Source organism: Trachypithecus francoisi, unplaced genomic scaffold (assembly GCF_009764315.1).
Source record: "Trachypithecus francoisi isolate TF-2019V2 unplaced genomic scaffold, Tfra_2.0 Lachesis_group12, whole genome shotgun sequence".
Taxonomy (NCBI): Eukaryota; Metazoa; Chordata; class Mammalia; order Primates; family Cercopithecidae; genus Trachypithecus; species Trachypithecus francoisi.
Window position 1 is genome coordinate 65,959,991 of NW_022681457.1, and position 21,442 is coordinate 65,981,432.

Sequence of the window (21,442 nt, forward strand, 5' to 3'; positions counted from 1 at the left end):
GTAGTCCCCTATTTTCTGCAAGGGATGGACTCAGAACCCCAGTGGATACCTGAAACCCAGATAGGACCAAACTCTATGTCTATGTTTTTTTCTTATCTATACATACCTATGATAAAATTACTTTACACATTAGACACAGCAAGAGATTTAAAACAATAATAAATATAATGGCACAATTATAACAATATGCTGTAATCATAAAAGTTATGTGAATATGATCTTTCTCAGAATACCTTATTGTACTATTCTCAACTGTTTATGAACTGTGGTGACAACAGGTAACTGAAACCATGCAAAGCAAAGCTGTGGATAAGGGGGAACTACTATATATATGCATATACCCAAGAAACACACGAACACAGGGAGTCACATACTGGTCTGTAGCTGTATAATTCATTGCACCATGAGTTACAGTAGCCAGAAATTGGGAAACAAATGCCTGTCTCTTGTGAAATACATGAATAAAATGTGACATAGTAACATAGTAGAATACTCTCTAGCAGTTAAGTGACAAATTAAGTCTATATATTAACAGAAAGATTAAAAAAAAACATTCAAGTGAAGAAAAATGATGAACATATTGTAATGATGCTTCTGTGAATTTGAATAAAATCAACACTAATCAGCCCTAGTACTAAGCATGGTTATGGATAAATTATGTAAAACTAAAGAATGGATTGAAAGGATATGTATGTACTCAATTCCCAAAAGTGGAGTGGTTACCTCTAGGAAGAAAGGAGGTAGAAGGGAAATGTTACCAAGCATGGTAGTTAAAGGATACTTCAATTTTGTATCTATTTCTTATTAAAAAGAAATAAACATGCTAAGTAAACTAACAAAATGTTAATTCTGGGTGGTGGTAATATTTGTGTTCATTCTATCATTCCTGTTATTTATTTCCTTAAACTTCTGAAAATTAAAAAGTCCAGAAAGGAATGAGGAACGTATACATGAAACATTATAATGGACTTACATTCCTAGTCAGATACTAATATTCTATAGAAGATATTTCTAAAATCATATGAAATAATTTTTTTGTTTTTGAGACGGAGTCTCGCTCTGTCGCCCGGGCTGGAGTGCAGTGGCCGGATCTCAACTCACTGCAAGCTCCGCCTCCCGGGTTTACGCCATTCTCCTGCCTCAGCCTCCCAAGTAGCTGGGACTACAGGCGCCCGCCACCTCGCCCGGCTAGTTTTTTCTTTTTTTAGTAGAGACGGGGTTTCACCGTGTTAGCCAGGATGGTCTCGATCTCCTGACCTCGTGATCCGTCCGTCTCGGCCTCCCAAAGTGCTGGGATTACAGGCTTGAGCCACCGCGCCCAGCCGAAATAATTTTTAATTGGGGTGGCAACTTAAATGCAATTAAACTAACTCGTGTCACAAGAGTAATCTTTACATAATCTGTATGTAGTTCTAATCTGTATATAGTCTTGGAGGTTATGATTTGCCACAGGTTGATCACATACATTTAAAGATCATATTATTAAATAATATATGCACAGACGTGGAGAGAATTAGTTTTTACTAAAACATTTATCAGAAATTTTAATACTCTCCATAACCAGTATTAGCATTATAAATTAGCCACTTTTAAAATGAGAAAACTGTGTCACTCTTAACTTTTTTATAAGCCATTGAGTAAAACATTAACTCCTGGATTTCAGCTTCACTTTTAACTTGCAGACTAAATTTCTTTCACAGTTATGTCAGACACACCCAAGTCAATCCCAACCCCCTTGTTACCTTGGGAAGACAGTGCTGAAAAAGGAGATCTTCCACCTGAACAGTGTTCTCTTATTTGAAGTAAATCTTTTTGAGAATTTCTGTTTACTTGATTTCCTTCCACAATAAATTCACAGAGAAAACTAAATGATTTTTTTTTTTTTTTTTTTTTTTTTGAGACAGAGTTTTGTTCTTGTTGCCCAGGCTGCAGTGTAATGGCACAATCTCGGCTCACTGCAACCTCCGCCTCCCAGGTTCAAGTGGTTATCCTGCCTCAGCCTCCTGAGTAGCTGGGATTACAGGCGTGTGCCACCACGCCCGGCTACTTTTGTATTTTTAGTAGAGATGGAATTTCACCATGTTGGCTAGGCTGGTCTTGAATTCCCGACTTGAGGTGATCCACCTGCTTCGGCCTCCCAGAGAGCTGGGATTACAGGCATGAGCCACCACGCCCAGCTAATTTTATATTTTTAGTAGAGACGGTGTTTCTGTAATGTTGGTCAGGCTGGTCTTGAACTCCTGACCTCAGGTGATCTGCCCACCTCAGCCTCCCAAAGCACTGGGATTACAGGCATGAGCCACCATGCCTGCCCTGATATTTTTGAACGATTATGAAAATGAGTATACAGCATTTAAACCTTAGACTGATTTTAAATATATCAATTTCTTTTAAACTCAATATAATGTTAATATTACTATAGCACTTATTAGCGTTTCTGGAGGTTGGTCTTGAGATAAGATTAAAAATGACAGTTGTTGATTTTCTGAGGTAATATACCCAAAGAAAATATTTGTATGTCTACATGAATCTAAACTATTCTGTCTTCTTCCGTTCCTCATTTTGCTTTAGTTAAATAATCTTTCATATTTTGTAAGTGTTTTGCCCATGGGCTTGTGTGGCCTTGAAGTCACCAGAATAACTAGGACTCAAATTCAGACCAAACCAGGAGGACTATCTTTTTGTGCCTTGAGTTAGCCATGGTCCTGGATCCAGCAAAAAGAATAATTATGATGGTCAGAGTAAGATGAGCAATTGCAATGTAATATTCTGTAATATTGTATACTGTAAATGTATTCATCTGCCCCCTTGTTTACTCACAGTTTGCTTATTTGCCACCGTAAGAAATGCTACAATAAAAATTCGTGTAATCACCCCTTCAATTTCAGTTGTTTTTATTTCTGTGGGTCAGATTATAGGGAAGGGATTGGTAGATCAAGGGATGGATGTTATTTTAAAATTTTTAATAGGTGTTGTCAGAATCAGGTCCAAAAGAACAACATATCCTCTGGCCCTGCAATAGATCCTATGATGCTACTTCATTGTATGCTTCTTTGATGAGTATAAATCTCACTTGCTCCCAGATTTGCTTCTTTGAGAGTTTTCATAGTGTTAGCTCATTTTTCTATAGGATTATTTATCTTTATGCCCCCCTTTTTCTTTTCTTTAGTTAAGGTCTGGCTCTATCGCCCAGGCTGGAGTATTGTGGCACAATCTTGGCTCACTGCAACCTCCACCACCCAGGCTCAAGCCATCCTCCCACCTCAGCTTCCCAAGTAGCTGGGACTATAGGCATGCGCCACCATGCCTGGCTATAGTTTTCTTTTCTTTTCTTTTCTTTTCTTGTTTTTTTTTTTTTTTTTTTGAGACAGAGTCTCACACTGTTGCCCAGTCTGGAGTGCAATGGCGCGATTCCGCTCACTGCAACCGCCGCCTCCTGGGTTCAAGCGATTCTCCTGCCTCAGCCTCCCGAGTAGCTGGGACTACAGGCGCACACCACCATGCCCAGCTAATTTTTGTATTTTTAGTAGAGACGGGGTTTCACAATGTTGGCCAGGATGGTCTCAATCTCTTGACTTCATGATCCGCCCACCTCAGCCTCCCAAAGTGCTGAGATTACAGGCATGAGCCACTGGTGCCCGCCCTAGTTTTCTGTTTTTTGTAGACAGGATTCATCATGTAGCCCAGGCTAGTCTTGAAATTCTGAGCTCAAGTAATCCACCTACTTTGGCCTCCCAAAGTACTGGGATTACAGGCGTGAGCCATCGCACCTGGCTATTTTATATTAGTGTATTTTTAATATAAAAGCTAAATATTTAGACCAATAATTGCCTTTTAATTATAGCCAATTGGTCACACACAAAATTTATTGCATAAATTTATCCTTCATGAATTTTATAGTTACACGTAGTTAGGCATAAACGAGGCAGGTGAGGGCTCTCTGCCCACCCAATAGGAATGTCAGGTAATGGTTTGGCAGTTTTGACATTGCCTCTTGAAAAATGATAATTCTGCCAGGTGCAGTACTCACGCCTATAATCCCAGCACTTTGGGAGGCCAAGACAGGCGCATCATTTGAGGTCAGGAGTTCAAGACCACCCTGACCAACATGATGAAACTTTGTCTCTGCTAAAAATACAAAAATTAGCCAGGCATGGTGGCATATACCTGTAGTCCCAGCTACTCGGGAGGCTGAGACAGGAGCATTGCTTAAACCCCGGAGGCAGAGGTTGCAGTGAGTTGAGATCATACCATGGCACTCCAGCCTAGGTGACACAGCGAAACTCCATCTTAAAAAAGAGGCCGGGCGCCATGGCCCAAGCCTGTAATCCCAGCACTTTGGGAGGCCGAGACGGGTGGATCACGAGTTCAGGAGATCGAGACCATCCTGGTCTACACGGTGAAACCCCGTCTCTACTAAAAAATAAAAAAACTAGCCGGGCAAGATGGCGGGCGCCTGTAGTCCCAGCTACTCGGGAGGCTGAGGCAGGAGAATGGCGTAAACCCGGTAGGCGGAGCTTGCAGTGAGCCGAGATCGCGCCACTGCACTCCAGCCTGGGCGACAGAGCGAGACTCCTCCTGAGTAGCTGGTATCACAGATGTGCGCCACCACGCCTGGCTAATTTTTGTATTTTTAGTAGAGATGGGGTTTCACTATGTTGCCCAGGCTGGTCTCAAACTCCTGACCTCAGGTGATCCACCCACCTCAGCCTCACAAAGTGCTGGGATTACAGGCATGAGCCGCCGTGCCTGGCCCAGTTAATAGTTTCAACTATGTAAATCATTACACTAGATTCCCACTCACCATTCTCATTGCCAGCATTTCTGAACTTAAGTTGGCTCTGGAAATTCTCCAACCATAGTGAATCCTATTTTCTATGACCCCATAAATATTGGGCCTTGTTGTGATATGTTAGAATATGAACCCGTGGTTGGGAAAGGCGGTATCATATATGCAGTCTTTCTACCTCTACGTGGCCACATAAGAATGACATCTGACCTGGAACATTTCCTCACCAAGAAATACGGATCCCACATGGGTTGTGCAATGTGTTTGTGTTTTAAGCTAAGTGATATTACAGAAGAGTCAAAAAGTTTTTAAAATTTTGAACGTTTATAAAGTAAAAAAGTTACAGCAAGGAAGGGTTATTATGGAAGAAAAACTTTAAATAAATGTAATGTAGCCTAAGCGATAAAGTCTAGAGTGGTGTACCGTAATGTCCTAGCCTTCACATTCACTCACCTCTCATCGACTCTCCAGAGCAACTTCCAGTCCTGCAGCCTCCATTCATGGTAAGTACCCTATACAGGTATACCATTTTTTACTTTGTATGCTGTTTTTTTACTGTACCTTTTGTGTGTTTAGATACATAAATACCACGGTGTTCTGTGGGCGGCAAGCCACCCAGGTGCTGAGGCAAGAGACTGAGGGCACGAGCTGTTCCAGTATAATAAGATATATAAAATAACAAGAGTTATACTAGATATAGATCACAGATATGATTATATATATCACTAATCATTAGTTTGTAGTAATTACACTTTATTCAAATATTATAATAATCCTCACTCTACAATCATAATCTAGAAAAACATCAGGCCATACAGAGATAGGAGCTGAAGGGACATGGTGAGAAGTGACCAGACACAAGAGTGTGAGCCTTCTGTTATGCCTGGACAGGGCCACCAGAGGGTTCCTTGGTCTAGCAATAATGCCAGCGTCTGGGAAGATGCCTGTTACCAAGCAGACCATGGTCTAGCGGTAGCGTCAGTGCCAAGGAAAAGCACCTGCTACTTAGCAGACCAGCAAAGGGAGTCTCCCTTTCCCTGGGGGAGTTTAGAGAAGACTCTACTCCACCCTGTCTTGGGGAGGGCCTGGCATCAGTCAGGCCCGCCCGCAGTTATCCCGAGGCCTAACCGTCTTCCTGTGATGCTGTGCTTCAGCGGTCACACTCCTGGTCCGCTTCCATGTTCCATCCTGTACACCTGGATCTGCCTTCTAGATAGCAGTAGCTATCTAGCACTTTGCCAGGCCAAGGCGAGAGGCTCGCTTGAGGCCAGGAGTTGGAGACCAGCCCGGGCAACATCATGAGACCCTAACTCTACCATACATACATACATACATACATACACACATACAAAATTAGCCAGGCATGGTGGCTGGCACCTATAAGTCCTAGCTACTCAGGAGGTTGAGATGAGAGGATCACTTGAACCCGGGAGAGGGTGGGGCCGGGGGCCGGGCCTCGGCTTTGTGCGGCGGTGGAGGTGAGATTGAACGTGTGCGCTTGCGTCTGTGTGGAGGTGTGTGGTGAATGATCGCGCGATTGTGACAGGCTGCTCTTGTGATGAGTGTGTTTCCAACGCTCACACCGTGTGCAGCACGGCCTCGGAGACTGTGGCTGCTGGTGTGTAAGTCTGAAAGTCTCTGATATGCAGAAATAGTGGCGCAAGCTGTCTTCTCTCTCTCTCCGCCTCAGCTTCCAAACAGGGAAGCGCCCCCTGTCCAGTGGACACATGACCTTACCTATCATTGGAGATGACTCACACTCCTTACCCTGCCCCCTTGTCTTGTATCCAATAAATAAGAGCGCAGCCTGGAATTCGGGGCCACTACTGGTCTCTGCCTCTTGGTGGTAGTGGTCCCCTGGGCCCAGCTGTCTTTTCATCTCTTTGTCTTTATTTCTACGATCTCTCATCTCCGCACACGGGGAGAAAAACCCACAGACCCTGTGGGGCTGGTCCCTAAAGTGTTCCAACTGTATTCAGTACAAGTACCGTATTCAGTACAGTAACATGCTGTATAGCTTTGCAGTCTAGGAGCAACAGGTTATACCATACAGCCTAAGTATTCAGTCAGCTATACTGTCTAGGTTTGTGTAAGTACACTCTATAATGATGAAATCATTACACAATGATGAAATTGCCCAACAATGCATTTCTCAGAATGTATTCTTTTTTTTTTTTTTTTTTGAGACCGAGTCTCACTCTGTCACCCAGGCTGGAGTGTTGTGGCGCAATCTCGGCTCACCGCAACCTCCGCCTCCGGGGTTCAAGTGATTCTCCTGCCTCAGCCTTCAGAGTAGCTGGGACTACAGGTGCGCACCACCACGCCTGGCTAATTTTTGCATTTTTAGTATAGATGGGGTTTATGCCATGTTGCCCAGGCTGGTCTCGAACCCCTCAGTCTCCCAAAGTGCTGGGATTACAGGTGTGAACCACCGCACCCGGCCAAAATATATCCTTATTATTAAGTTATGCATGACTGTGTATACAATATCTTTATAGGTCAAAAGCAGTCAAATATTGGCCATAAGATATACTTGGTCCAAGTACACAAATAATTGCAGAAGGAGAAAGTGAAACTCCTCTTACTTCCTGTTGCACTCATTTATCACAAAGCACGCAGAAGTCAGATTAACATCTGCCCTTTGCAATTTCACACTCCTCTCTTTCTGCCTCTCCAAACCTGTCCCACGTTTGGCGATTCCTTTCCTTCGACCTCCCCCATCACTTCGCAGGTTCCTGGTCTACACCCCTTCTGCCTCCCCAGTTTTAAGTCTCACAACCTCTGGTCCCATAACCCCTCTGCACTAAGGAGCACTAAAAGGCCAAAACTGCAACCCGGGATGTTTGCGCCTGCGCACTCTGGACGCACAGCACTCAGGCCTGCAGCGCAGCGCCGGCTTATCTGTGAGAGCAATTAAGATGACTTTCGGAGGGTCCAACCGCCTTCCCAGCTCCGAACTACATCTCCCAGAAGGCTCAGCTGTGCGATTATCTTTCCGTGCAGACTTGTCCTCCTTCTGAGGCTGTCCAGCGCCTGGGGGCAGTAGGACGGGTCCGGGAACTAAGCCCATCTCAAACACGTCGGAGTGGCTTTCTTTGGGGGCCAAGGCCCGAGCCTGAGCCGGGGCTCCGTGAGGCCTATGGGGAGTGAGCGGTTTGATGAGGGGGGCGATCCTTTCGCCTGGGCTGACGCTAGGCGCGGACTGCTAGCAATTCTGACAATCGGGAGCCATCTTGTCCGGCCTTGATACGTCTCTGATTACGTTTCTCAGAGGACTCCTCGGCAAGACTGTATTTCTCGCGGGAATGCAGCATCCAAGTCACGCGTTGGCGGGACCCTGAGGGCTTTACCAGCAACTACCCCAGTGCTGTGGAGGGTTCTGCTGCTTCGGAAGCTTGTAAGGCCAGAGGTGAGGAACCCGGGAGAGGGCGGGGCCGGGGGCCGGGCCTCGGCTTTGTGAGGCGTTGGAGGTGAGATTGAAAGTGTGCACTTGCCTCTGTATGGAGGTGTGTGGTGAATGCTCGCGCGATTGTGTCAGGCTGCTCTTGTGATGAGTGTTTCCAACGCTCACACCGTGTGCAGCACGGCCTCGGAGATTGTGGCTGCTGGTGTGTGTGAGAGGGAGCGAGACCACGTGCGGCATTGTGTGTGCGGCTGTGGGGAGCTGGTGTCTGGTTGAATGTTACTGCGTTTGTCCCCGTAGTGGTGTGCGACTGTGTGCTGTGTGACTGTGCGGCAGAGTTCAGGTGGGGATACCTGCGAGTAACTGCATGTTTCTATCTGTGTGTGTGGCTGTGGTTAATGTGTGATCGTGACTGTGACCGGGTACAGGTGTGCGCCGACAATGTGGTTGTGAGAATGTGGTTGTGACTGTGAATGTCTCTTCGGTAAGTGTGCACTTGTGCTTATGTGACCGATGGAGGCCCTCCGTGTGCGACCCTGTTGCTTTGGGCGTGGATTGTCTGTAGCTGAATGTCCCCATAGTGGGGGTGTGATCAGGTTTGTGTGACTGGATAGACTTATCAGTGTGAGATTTTATCACTTAAGTATACTTCTCTAGGCATTATACTCCAGTTTTTCCCCGTTTTAAAACTTTATATTAATGTTGTCATACTGTCTTTGGTTTATTTTTACAATTCTGTGAATCATTTCTATTAGATAAAATAGCGGTTAATTCAATTTCTTTGCTATATTGTATTCTTGCTTTTGAAGTATACCACAGTTATTCATCCTTTCTAGTAACGATGCCCATATTAGTTATTTATAGTTTTTTATTTTATAAACAGCACAACCACAAACATTCTTTCACACAGGGTACACATGCTTATTTACCGGCAGAATTGCTGGTTCATATATCTTCCACTTTACTAAACGGTGTCAAAATATATACCAGAGTGGCTGCACAAATTTGTAGTTGAACAGCAATGTTCGAAATATCTTATTGCTCCTTATCACTACCAAAACATAGTTCTAGGAGTTAAAAAAATGTTTTTAGACCAGGTGTGGGGGCTCATGTGTGTAATCCCAGCACTTTGCTAGGCCAAGGCAAGAGGATCGCTTGAGGCCAGAAGTTGGAGACCAGCCTGGGCAACATCGTGAGACCCTAACTCTACCATGCATACATACATACATACATACATACATACATAAAAAATTAGCCGGGCATGGTGACTGGCACTTATAAGTCCTAGCTACTCAGGAGGTTGAGATGAGAGGATCGCTTGCGCCCAGTGCTTTGCAGCTGCAGTAAGCCATGATCACACCACTGCCCTTCAGCCTGGGCAACAGAGCAGGAGGCTGTCAATAGCTACATAGATAGAGCCTATATAAAGTGTACAAATCTTTTTTTTTTTTTTTTTTGAGTCGGAGTCTCGCTCTGTCGCCCAGGCTGGAGTGCAGTGGCCAGATCTCAGCTCACTGCAAGCTCTGCCTCCCGGGTTTTCGCCATTCTCCTGCCTCAGCCTCCCAAGTAGCTGGGACTACAGGCGTCCGCCACCTCGCCCGGCTAGTTTTTGTATTTTTAGTAGAGACGGGGTTTCACCGTGTTAGCCAGGATGGTCTCGATCTCCTGACCTCGTGATCCGCCCGTCTCGGCCTCCCAAAGTGCTAGGATTACAGGCTTGAGCTACCGCGCCCGGCCAAGTGTACAAATCTTAAGTGTACAGCTGTGTAACACTCCTAGATCTATACAAAGAACTTTGCCAGGACCTGAGATGGTTCCCTCATGACCCTTCTCAGTAATTTCTCCCCCGATCAACTATTGAGAATTCTATCATCATTAACTAGTTTTACCATTCTTTTTTTTTTTTTTTTGAAACAGAGTCTTGCTCTTTTTTTTTTTTTTTTTTTTTTTTGAGACGGAGTCTTGTTCTGTCGCCCAGTCTGGAGTGCAGTGGCACAATCTCGGCTCACTGCAAGCGCCGCCTCCCGGGTTTACGCCATTCTCCTGCCTCAGCCTCCCGAGTAGCTGGGACTACAGGCGCCCGCCATCTCGCCCGGCTAGTTTTTTGTATTTTTTTAGTAGAGACGGGGTTTCACCGTGTTAGCCAGGATGGTCTCGATCTCCTGACCTCGTGATCCGCCCGTCTCGGCCTCCCAAAGTGCTGGGATTACAGGCTTGAGCCACCACGCCCGGCCTGAGTCTTGCTCTTGTTGCCCAGGCTGGAGTGCCGTGATGTGATCTTGGCTCACTGCCACCTCCACCTCCTGGGTTCAAGCGATTCTCCTCCCTCAGCCTCCTGAGTAGCTGGGATTACAGGCACCCAACCATCATGCCCGGCTAATTTTTGTATTTTTAGTAGAGACAGGGTTTCTCCATGTTGGCCAGGCTGGTCCTGACCTCAGGTGATCCGCCCGCCTTGGCCTCCCAAAGTGCTGGGATTATAAGCATGAGCCAATGCATCTGGCTGTCTTACACATTCTTGAACTTCCTGTATATATGCAGTTCTACAGCATGTACTGTTTTGTGCCAGGCTTCTTTTGTTATATATTATGTTTGTGAAATTCATTCATGTTGTTCACCATAATTGTACTTATTTCTCATTACGTTGGGGATATATTGTAGTATATGAGTCGATTACATTGTGAATGGATATTTGGGTAGTTTCCAGTTTGGGGCTATTACAAATGATGCTGCAGCTGTGAACACTCTCCCCTGTTTTTGGTGAACACATGAAGGCTTTTCTTCTGGGTTGATACTTAGGAGTGGCATTGCTAGCTCATAGGGTAGGCTAATGTTTAATAGTTGCTACCACGCTCTCATGTGGGTGTTCCAGTTGACACTCCATCCAGCAATGTGTAAGAGTTCCAGTTGCTTCATATCCTCTCCGTAATTTGGTAGTGTTAGTCTTTTAACTATTTTATTCGTTGTGTGGTACAGTTTCATCATCGGTTTTTGTTTTGTTTTGTTTTTTGAGACAGAGTCTTGCTCTGTTGCCCAGGCTGGAGTGTAGTGGTGTGATCTCAGCTCACTGCAAACTCCGCCTCCCAGGTTCAAGTGATTGTCCTGCCTCAGCCTCCTGAGTAGCTGGGGTTACAGGTGCGCGCCGCCACGCCCAGCTAATTTTTGTATCTTTAGTAGAGACGGAGTTTTACCATGTGAAACTTCTGCCTGCCTCAGCCTCCGAAAGTCCTGGGATTATAGGTGTGAGCCACTGCATCCAGCCTCATCATAGTTTTAATTTGTATTTCCTTGATGTGAAATGATGTTCAGCACCTTTTTGTATTTTTACTGGCCATTTGTATATCCTCTTTTTTTTGTTTTTTTTTGTTTTTTTTTTTTGAGACGGAGTCTCGCTGTATCGCCCAGGCTGGAGTGCAGTGGCGTGATCTTGTCTCACTGCAAGCTCCGCCTCCCGGGTTCACGCCATTCTCCTGCCTTAGGCTCCCGAGTAGCTAGGACTACAGGTGCCCGCCACCACACCCGGCTAATTTTTTATATTTTTAGTAGAGATGGAGTTTCACTGTGTTAGCCAGGATGGTCTGGATCTCCTGACCTTGTGATCCGCCCACCTCGGCCTCCCATAGTGCTGGGATTACAGGCGTGAGCCACTGTGCCCAGCCCCAGTGTATATCCTCTTTTTTGTGTCCACTTTCCCCTTTTTAATTTTTTAAAAATATTCCTCCCTCCCTTCCTTCTTTCCTTCCTTTTTTTTGAGACAGAGTTTCCCTCTTGCTGCCCAGGCTGGAGTGTAATGGCACACTCTCAGCTCACTGCAACCTCCGCCTCCCAGGTTCAAGCAATTCTCCTGCCTCAGCCTCCCAAGTAGTTGGGATTACAGGCTTGTGCCACCACGGCCAGCTAATTTTGTATTTTTAGTAGAGACAGGGTTCCATCATGTTGGTCATGCTAGTCTCGAACTCCTGACCTCAGGTGATCCAACCACCTCATCCCCCCAAAGTGCTGGGATTACAGGTGTGAGCAACCACGCCCCACCTAAAATTTTATTTTCATATTGTGAACATAGTATAAGGAATTTGCAAATACTTTTCAGGTGCCACAGTACAATGATGAAAACCAGGAAATTTATGCTGATAGGAAGACTCTTAATTAAATTGGAGACCTTTTTCACATTTTGTTAAATTTTCTTTACTGTTTCAGGATCCAATCCAAGGTCCTACATCGAATTATCTTGTTTCATCAGTCTCCTTCCATCTGTGAGAGTTCTTTAATCCTTTTTATCTTTCAGGACTTTGACCCTTTTGAAGAGTACTGGCCAGTTATTTTGGAAAATATATATTTTTTTCTCTTTCTTTCTCTCTCTTATTTTTTGAGATGGAGTCTCTGTCACCCAGGCTGTAGTGTAATGGCACGATCTTGGCTCGCCTCCTGGGTTCCAGTGATTCTCCTGCCTCAGCCTCCTGAGCAGCTGGGACTATAGACATGCACCATCCTGCCCAGCTAATTTTTGTATTTTTGGCAGAGACGGGGTTTCACCATATTGGCCAGGCTGGTCTTGAACTCCTGACCTCGTGATCTGCCTGCCTTGGCCTCCCAATGTGCTGGGATTACAGGCCTGAGCCATCGCGCCCGGCCGCTTTTTTTTTTTTTTTTTTTTTTTTTGAGACGAAGTCTCACTCTTGACCCCCAGGCTGGAGTGCAATGGCGCGATCTCGGCTCACTGCAACCTCTGCCTCCCCGGTTAAAGCGATTCTCCTGTCTCAGCCTCCCAAGTAGCTGGGATTACACGTACCTGCCACCACCCCTGGCTGATTTTTGTATTTTTAGTAGAGATGGGATTTCACCATGTTGGCCAGGCTGATCTCGAACTCCTGACCTCAGGTGATCCGCCCGACTTGACCTCCCAAAGTAGTGGGACTACACGTGTGAGCCACCGCACCCAGTCCTGGCCACTTTTTTTTTAATAGACAAGGTCTTCCTCCATCATCCAAGCTGGAATGCGAATGCGAATGCAGTGGCATGATCATGGCTCACTGCAGCCTTAACCTTTAGGGCTCAAGCAATTCTTCCACCTCAGCCCCTGAGTAGCTGGAACTATAGGTGTACACCACCACTCCTGGCTATTTCTTTTCTTTTCTTTTCTTTTTTTTTGTAGAGATAACATGTTGCTATATTGCCGAGGCTGGTCTTGAACTCCTGGTTTCAAGCTATCCTCCTGCTTTAGACTCCCAAAGTGCTGGGATTGCCACATCCGGCCTGTAGAATATCTTTCAATTTGGGTTTGCCTGATGTTTCCTTATGGTTAGATTTAGACCGTGCAGTTTTGGCAAGAAGATCACAGAAATGACGTTAAACTCTTCTCAGTGTGTCACATCAGGAGATATATATATTAGTATATCTCATTGACAATGTTAACTTTGAAAACTTGGTAGCAATGTTGTTTGCCAGATTTCTCCTCTGTAAAATTACTATTTTTCCCACTTTATTTAATAAGTATCTTGTGGGGAAATAATTTGAAACTATGCAAAAATCCGATTTCTCATCATGCTTTCTCACCCATTGATTTTAACATTCATTGATAATTTTTACCTGTAACAATTATTACTGTGATGTTTGCCTAGTGGTGATTTTCTCCTTCTATCATTTCTTCCACTTTGATAATTTAAATTCTACTATAAGGAAGAGCTGTCTCTTCTTCCTCCTGTTAAAGTGAACTAAATATGGCCTGAGAAGGACTTTGTATTTCTATATCTGAGTCCTTACGGATGAACTGTATCCTAATAGGTAGACAGAATTGGAAACCTAACTTGTGTGCCTGTAACAATAGTATGTGCCTGTAACAAGCTGAGTCTTGACCAATCCCAGCAGCAATACTTCAACCACTCATACACTGCTGAGTGTTCAAACTGTGTTAAATAAGGCAAACACCGTCCGGGCACAGTAACTCACGCCTGTAATCCCAGCACTTTGGGAGGCCGAGGCAGGCGGATCACCTGAGGTCAGGAGTTGGAGACCAGCCTGACCAAAATGGTGGAATCCCATTTCTACTGAAAATACAAAATATTAGCCAGGTGTGGTGGAGTGTGCCTGTAATCCTAGCTACTCAGGAGGCTGACACAGGAGAATTGCAGTGAGTCGAGATCACTCCATTGCACTCCAGCTTGCGCAACAAGAGGGAAAATCCATCTCAAGGAAAAAAAAAAAGGCAAACACCAACTTGTAACCAGTTGAGCTGTTTGTCCACCTCACTTCTGATTTTTATATGTCACTTCCCTTTCTTTTTGTTTATAAATGTGTTCTGACCACAAGGCATCCCTGGAGTGCCTCTGAATCTGCCGTGATTCTGGAGGTTGCCTGATTTGCGAATCGTTCATTGCCCAATGAAACTCCTTTACATTTAATTCAGTTGAAGTTTTTCTTTTATCCTCATCTGTTTATTCAATTACCTACCTATGGATTCATGGACATTTATTTTATTCTATTCTCTATGATTATTATTTATTTATTTTGCTGTTGAAAATTTCCCAGATTTGGCCATCAGAAGCTCCTTAAGTTGGCTCTTGTGTCCTTTCCAATGTGTGATCTTTTTTTTAAAGCTTCCCCTGGACCCCGCTTTCTGGCACCATAAGATGTTCCAGGCTCATCTTGTATCTTCCCTCTTCCATCTCTGGGCTCAGCAATTTCTCCAAGCAGTGTTAGTTTTTTGTATTGGAGAATGAATTTATAAACCAAGATCTGGGCACTTGGTGTGCTTATTACTACTGGTGTGTCTTTGCTCTGGTTCTGGTCAGTGGAGACAGTGAGAAAATACACAAATGCCTATACACACGTTTATGTCTATTTTTTTATATGTTAAAAACACACCAGTTTACACTCATATGTTCAGTTCTATTCCAGTACCACAGGATTTTTTTTCCCCAAGAACTATGAAATATCTGAGATTTTACCCTAGTTGTAAGCTAGTAAGTTAGCTTGTCAGTATCACAGATACGTTCAGAAGGCATTAGACTTCTGAGTCAGAGACAAAGGATGCTTTGTTGCTCATGGCAATCTTCAGAATATCTACATTCTCCTGGCACTGATTCAGTCATACACCCAGGATTATGCAAAATACACAGGTATCTGTGTGTTCCCTTGACCCTAGGAAACCTGAATTTTTTTTTTTTTTTTTTTTTTTTTGAGATGGAATCTCGCTCTGTCGCCCAGGCTGGACTGCAGTGGCCGGATCTCAGCTGACTGCAAGCTCCGCCTCCCGGGTTTACGCCATTCTCCTGCCTCAGCCTCCCAAGTAGCTGGGACTGCAGGCGCCCGCCACCTCGCCCGGCTAGTTTTTTGTATTTTTTTTTTTTTTTAGTAGAGACGGGGTTTCACCGTGTTAGCCAGGATGGTCTCGATCTCCTGAGCTCGTGATCCGCCCGTCTCGGCCTCCCAAAGTGCTGGGATAACAGGCTTGAGCCACCGTGCCCGGCCATAAACCTGAATTTTTTATAATGGGTAGTTAGAATGCCTACCCTTTGCTGTAGAAGGAGATGGACTCTGTCTTCCAAGGCTGTTCACTGTATAAACAACTTGGCGAAATAGTGCAGAACAAAAGCACTTAGTACCTCTGCTTACAAGATACGCAGAAACATGCAAGACCCGTGGAGAACTGTCTCCCATCAAATTTAGCCATTTCCTTGTTACTTCATTTTCCAACAGAGAGAAACCTGCTTCTCAGAATCAATAACTAGCTCTATCCTAGAATACATGCAGATTAGTTCAGAGTTGCTAACCTGGACCTGTGTAAAAAATAAATTTACTAACTACAGTAGAGAATCTCTGTGTAGCTCTTTTCTTTAAGCTTACAGTATATAGTAAAAAACATCTTCCAAAGTTACTCAATTTAGTTATTTTCTTTTTTTTTTTTTTTTTTTTTGAGGCGGAGTCTCGCTCTGTGGCCCGGACTGTAGTGCAGTGGCCGGATCTCAGCTCACTGCAAGCTCCGCCTCCCGGGTTTACGCCATTCTCCTGCCTCAGCCTCCCGAGTAGCTGGGACTACAGGCGCCCGCCACCTCGCCCGGCTAGTTTTTTTTGTATTTTTAGTAGAGACGGGGTTTCACTGTGTTAGCCAGGATGGTCTCGATCTCCTGACCTCGTGATCCACCCGTCTCGGCCTCCCAAAGTGCTGGGATTACAGGCTTGAGCCACCGCGCCCGGCCAGATCCTTAATTTCTCTTACCAATTTGTTGTGGTTGTTAGCAGCATTTTTTGCTAGCTTTATACCTGGGTATTTGATGTTTATTATCGAAACTGTGAATAGTATTTACATTTTTAAAAAATTTTCCAATTATTACTAGAAATGCAATTGATTTTTGTCTATTGGCCCTATATGAGACCATGTTATTTAATTCACTTGCTAATTTTAAGAGTTTATTGATTATTTAGGATTTTCTATGTCTGCAACTTATCATCTGTGAATAATGATAGTTTTATTTCTTTCCTACCAATCTTTGTACCTTTTATTTCTTCATCGTGCCCTATTGTACTGACCAAGCCCTCTAGTACATTGTTAAAAAGAAATGATGATAATACACATTATTCTTTTTTTCCTGGATTCAGGGGGACATTTTTCAGTGTTTCAACATTAGGTGTAATATTAACTCTAGGATTTGATATTTTCCTACATACAAGCTAATACATTAGCCTGTTTCATGAATGCTGGCAGAAACATGAGATTCCTAGATCAGAGACAAAGACTTTATTACTCATGGCACAGCAAGCAGCATAGGCATCAGTGTTCATCAGTTCCTCTTTCTCTCAGCTCCCATGGGGACAGCGTGAGGGTCTATATGGATGCTATTCATGCAGTGCACGGGCATAGCCACTGAGGAACACTGAGCCTGGATAATCCATTGCTTTTATAGTCAGCAGTAAGCAAGCCTGCTGTTTGTGCTCTTATCTCATCTCTCAAGGTTATCAGCTGCATAAATAACCCTGGGAAATGAGTAGTTAGAATCTTGCATTCTAGGCATACCCAGCAAGATGCCTAAGAATGTGAGAGACCCACGGTGACTGTCTTTCCCAACAGTAGGTATTTTGTAGATGCTACTCATCAAGTTGAGGAAGTTTTCTTTCTCATTTCGTAAGACTTTTTTTTTTTTTTTTTTTACATTAATGAGGGCTGAATTTAAAAGAGAGGAGCAGATACCCCGATGCAAAAATTCAGCCTGGTAGGCTGCCCTCGGGGCAAAGATGAGGAGTGTTGAGAATGCAACAAGCATGGTGTGGAGCTGTTGAAGTGGGAATGTTTCATGCCATCTTGCTTGGAAGGTACAGCATTTGAAGACATCCCTTTAACCCGAGGAAGGCCAGGAGGAGAGACCAGAAAGGGGGGCTTAAAGTGAGCACTGTAGAAGAAGGAACTCTGTTTCCAGATCTTTCTGGATAATTTTTGACTCTTTAGTATCTAGCACAATTCCTGGCTGTTATATATCATAGGCTATTTGGTTGATAAAAGAATACTAAGAGCTTAACATGTAGCAGTAATAATAATAATATCAAAGGGTGCATTTAGGTTTTAAAGAAGAGACACTTGTATTCCTTTGGTATTCATCTGGGGAAATGCAGTGAGTGAGTGCCTGTGAGTAGAGGAAACCGTTAGGTAATTGACAACATGGTGCTACTTTCTGAGTGGTCAGTTTTACATGAAATAATTGATGAATTGTTTAATGATCAAGAAGCTTGGTGCATAGAGAATAATAGTGCTCTTTATAGTTTGTATAATTTTAAGTTTCTTAAGTTCTTGTAGCTAATAAGCAAAACACCAGAGTTTTCGTAAACATTTAAATATCGAGCACTACTTCAGTTCTTCCCCTTAAACAATGTAGTCTTCCTTTAGTATTTTAGTATAACTTATTCTTTCGGGCACTTTAAATGTCTTAAAGTGAAGATGTTTATAAATAATACACACAAGGCTGGGTGCGGTGACTCACACCTGTAATCCCAGCACTTTGGGAGGCCAGGGTGGGAGGATCACCTGAGGTCAGGAGTTTGAGACCAACCTGGCCAACATGGTGAAACCCCCTCTCTATTAAAAATACAAAAATTAGACGGACATGGTAGCGGGAGCCTGTAATCCCAGCTACTCAGGAGGCTGAGGCAGGAGAATACCTGGAACACGGGAAGTGGAGGTTGCAGTGAGCTAAGATCCTGCCACTGCACTCCAGCTTGGGTTACAGAGCAAGACTCCGTCTACAAGAAAAAAAAAAAAGAATAACATACAATTGGCCAGGTGGGGTGGCTCACACCTGTAATCCCAGCACTTTGGGAGGCCAAGGCAGGCAGACCACTTGAGGCCAGGAGTTGGAGAACAGTCTGGCCAACATGGTGAAACCCCATCTCTACTAAAAATACAAAAGTTAGCCAGGTGCGGTGGCGCACGCCTGTAATCCCAGCTACTCAGGAGGCTGAGGCAGGAGCGTTGCATGAACCCAGGAGGTGGAGGTGGCGGTGAGCAGAGATCGCACCATTGCACTGCAGCCTGGGCGACAGAGCAAAACTCTTGTCTCAAAAGAAAAAAAAGAATACATAGAATTGTTACAAGTTTATTGCTACACTTACACCTAAAAGCTATTCTAAAACATCAGTGATGTGCGTTTAGTTCATTTCTACATTACTTTATACTTTTTAATTCCTTCCTATTGTTACTGTTTTAATTTTAGTATCTTCCTGAGGTTTCAGTAATATTATTTTTTATTTTCTGGGTTTCAATTCTCTTAAGTCAAGGCCGATTAACCCCAAAAGTCTTCTCAAACTAAGCAAAGGAGTTGTTTTTTTGTTAGCACTTGCAACGTGATTGTACAATCCGAGCACATTGAAAACTGGTTTGACCTAGGTATGTCCAAACTTAAAATGTGTATAATCTTTGAGCAATTATACTTTTAGGAATTAATTGTGAAGAATTCATCTACGAGTAAAATGATACATGCACAAGAATATTTATTACAGCACTGTTTGTTACAATGAAAAACTAGAAAAAGCCTAAATGATGATTGGCCACAGATTGGTTAAATAAATTAAGTTATGGCCAGGTGCGGTGGCTTATGCCTGTAATCCCAGCACTTTGGGAGGTGGAGTTGGGCGGATCACAAGGTCAGGAGATCGAGACCATCCTGGCTAACACAGTGAAACCCCATCACTACTAAAAATACACAAAATTAGCCCGGCTTGGTGGCACACCCCTGTAGTCCCAGCTACTCAGGAGGCTGAGGCAGAAGGACGTGGAGGTTGCAGTGAGCCGAGATTGCCCCACTGCACTCCAGCGTCGGGGACAGATGGAGACTCTGTCTTAAAAGGAAAATAAAAAAATTAAGTTATATCCATTTAATGGACTACAGTGTAGCTATTAAACCAGTTATGTAACACAGTATATACTCATTGGGACCTCATTCCAAGATATATTAAGTAAAAATAGCAATGTGTATAAGTAGTGTATATAATATGAGTTAAAAAAATCTTTATATGTGTGTATGTGTGTGTATATAAACATATATTCTCCAAGCCATGTTGAGTTGCCCTAATCCATCCTGTTCCGGTTATAGTCTGGTATCTTTGAAGCTAGGGATGATAGAGGCATTTGCCCATTCTCGTCACTGATACCCTGCAAGCATTTCTGAAGCATGAACAGAAGGGAAATGATCATTCTGGGCCAGGAGCTGTGAGGAAAGTGGGGTCTTATCTATCTTCTTTTGCCTCTCCCAGCTCTACTCTTCTCCAAAAGAAGAGCCAAGAGAAGGTCCTTTTCTACAAATATCAGAGCCATGGCTCAGGTGAGATACTGTTTCCTTTTGCTCAGATAGAGTGATTTTTACCTCTAGTACCTGTAAACATTTGTTTTCCTCATTATGATGCTTTTTGATGTTAGAAAAACAATACCTTTCAGAAAGTTTGGTTATGAGCAATGCCGGAATTTTGCTGTAAAGGAAAGGATCTCTAACAGGCCAATTCATAGAAAAAAAAGAATTGATTAGATAATCATTCTTAGAAACTTTACACTCCCCCCCCCCTTTTTTTTTTAATTTGAGGTGGAGTCTCGCTCTGTCTTCTAGGCTGGAGTACAGTGGCACAATCTCGGCTCACTGCAACCTCTGCTTTCCAGGTTCAAGTGATTCTCTTACTTCAGCCTCCTGAGTAGCTGGGATTACAGGCGCCCACCACCACACCCAGCTAATTTTTGTATTTTTGGTAGAGATGAGGTTTTGCCATGTTGTCCAGGCTGGCCTCGAACTCCTGACCTCAAGCGATCCACCTGCCTCAGCCTCTCAAAGAGCTGGGATTACAGACATGAGCCACCGTGCCCAGCAAAAAATTTATATTCTTAACTCACAGTTATGTATTAGTCAGCCAAGTGGTTGAATAACAGATTTCTCTGAAGAAGTTTTAGTTTAGATAAATGTCCATCAGAAAATCCCCTATCAATGTCATCAAGAATACTTATTTCTTTCCATAAAGAGATTAAGAATTATGTAATGTAAAAATGGTCTGACCCAGATCAGGTGTGGATAATTTTTTTATACTGGTTTCCAGGGCCCCCTGTCAGGAAAAGGACATGCATTTCCTCCTAAACAACCCCAGTCTCCTCTCCAGTTACCCCCGCTTTGAAACAATGTTTACATACTCGTTTACAAAGTCCTTCAGCATCTCCTATCTCAGGCTTCTACCGAAAATCCTGATAGGACAGAAGGGTGTTCCCCACATTGAATTAATATGAATCTAATTTGCTTGGACAGTGATTTGATGGGATGAAAATAAGTAATTAGGGGCATCTTGTAGGGAAAAGCCCTCATTAGCTCCGTAGACCTGGGTTTTCCAATAAGAAAATACATGCTGTGGTTTTGTTTGATTTCAGTGCTAGTACATGGCAAGGCCTCCTGGTTAATGAGCCTTTTATGTTTGAGAGTGTGACTAGTGGTTCGTACAAAGCTCTCACACCTCACTAAGCATCCATGAAAAATTGATGTCAGTGGCCAAACGTGGTGACTCACACCTGTAATTCCAGCATTTTGGGAGGTTGAGGCTGGTGGTTTGCTTGAACCCAGGTGACTAGCCTGGGCAACATGGCAAACCCCATCTCTACAAAAAATACAAACATTAGCCAGGCCTGTTGGTGCGTGCCTGTAGTCCCAGCTACTCGGGAGGCTGAGGTGGGAGGATCACATGAGCCCAGGAAGTCATGGCTGCAGTGTGATGTGATCATGCCACTGCACTTCAGCCTG

The 21,442-nt window shown here is 43.9% G+C and overlaps 1 protein-coding gene, 1 long non-coding RNA gene and 1 pseudogene across 3 annotated transcripts in view; 2 read left to right on the forward strand and 1 right to left on the reverse strand.

Annotated features, from left to right (window-relative positions):
- The first annotated feature begins 6 nt into the window (after positions 1 to 6).
- Positions 7 to 4,356, forward strand: LOC117092414. Its single transcript, XR_004440806.1, has 3 exons — positions 7 to 689; positions 4,152 to 4,156; positions 4,300 to 4,356. It is a non-coding gene; the product is annotated as an uncharacterized LOC117092414 (long non-coding RNA).
- Positions 4,357 to 7,129: 2,773 nt separating this feature from the next.
- Positions 7,130 to 8,771, reverse strand: LOC117093540 (annotated as a pseudogene).
- The window catches only part of LOC117092416 (zinc finger protein 566), a 42,611-nt gene continuing 29,216 nt past the window's right edge, over positions 8,048 to 21,442 (forward strand). For both annotated transcript variants that reach the window (XM_033225947.1, XM_033225949.1), the window contains exons 1-2: positions 8,048 to 8,198; positions 19,929 to 19,996. In XM_033225947.1, the coding sequence (XP_033081838.1) occupies positions 19,988 to 19,996 (9 nt within the window). In that variant the 5' untranslated portion in view covers positions 8,048 to 8,198; positions 19,929 to 19,987. The remainder of the gene's footprint in view (positions 8,199 to 19,928; positions 19,997 to 21,442) is intronic.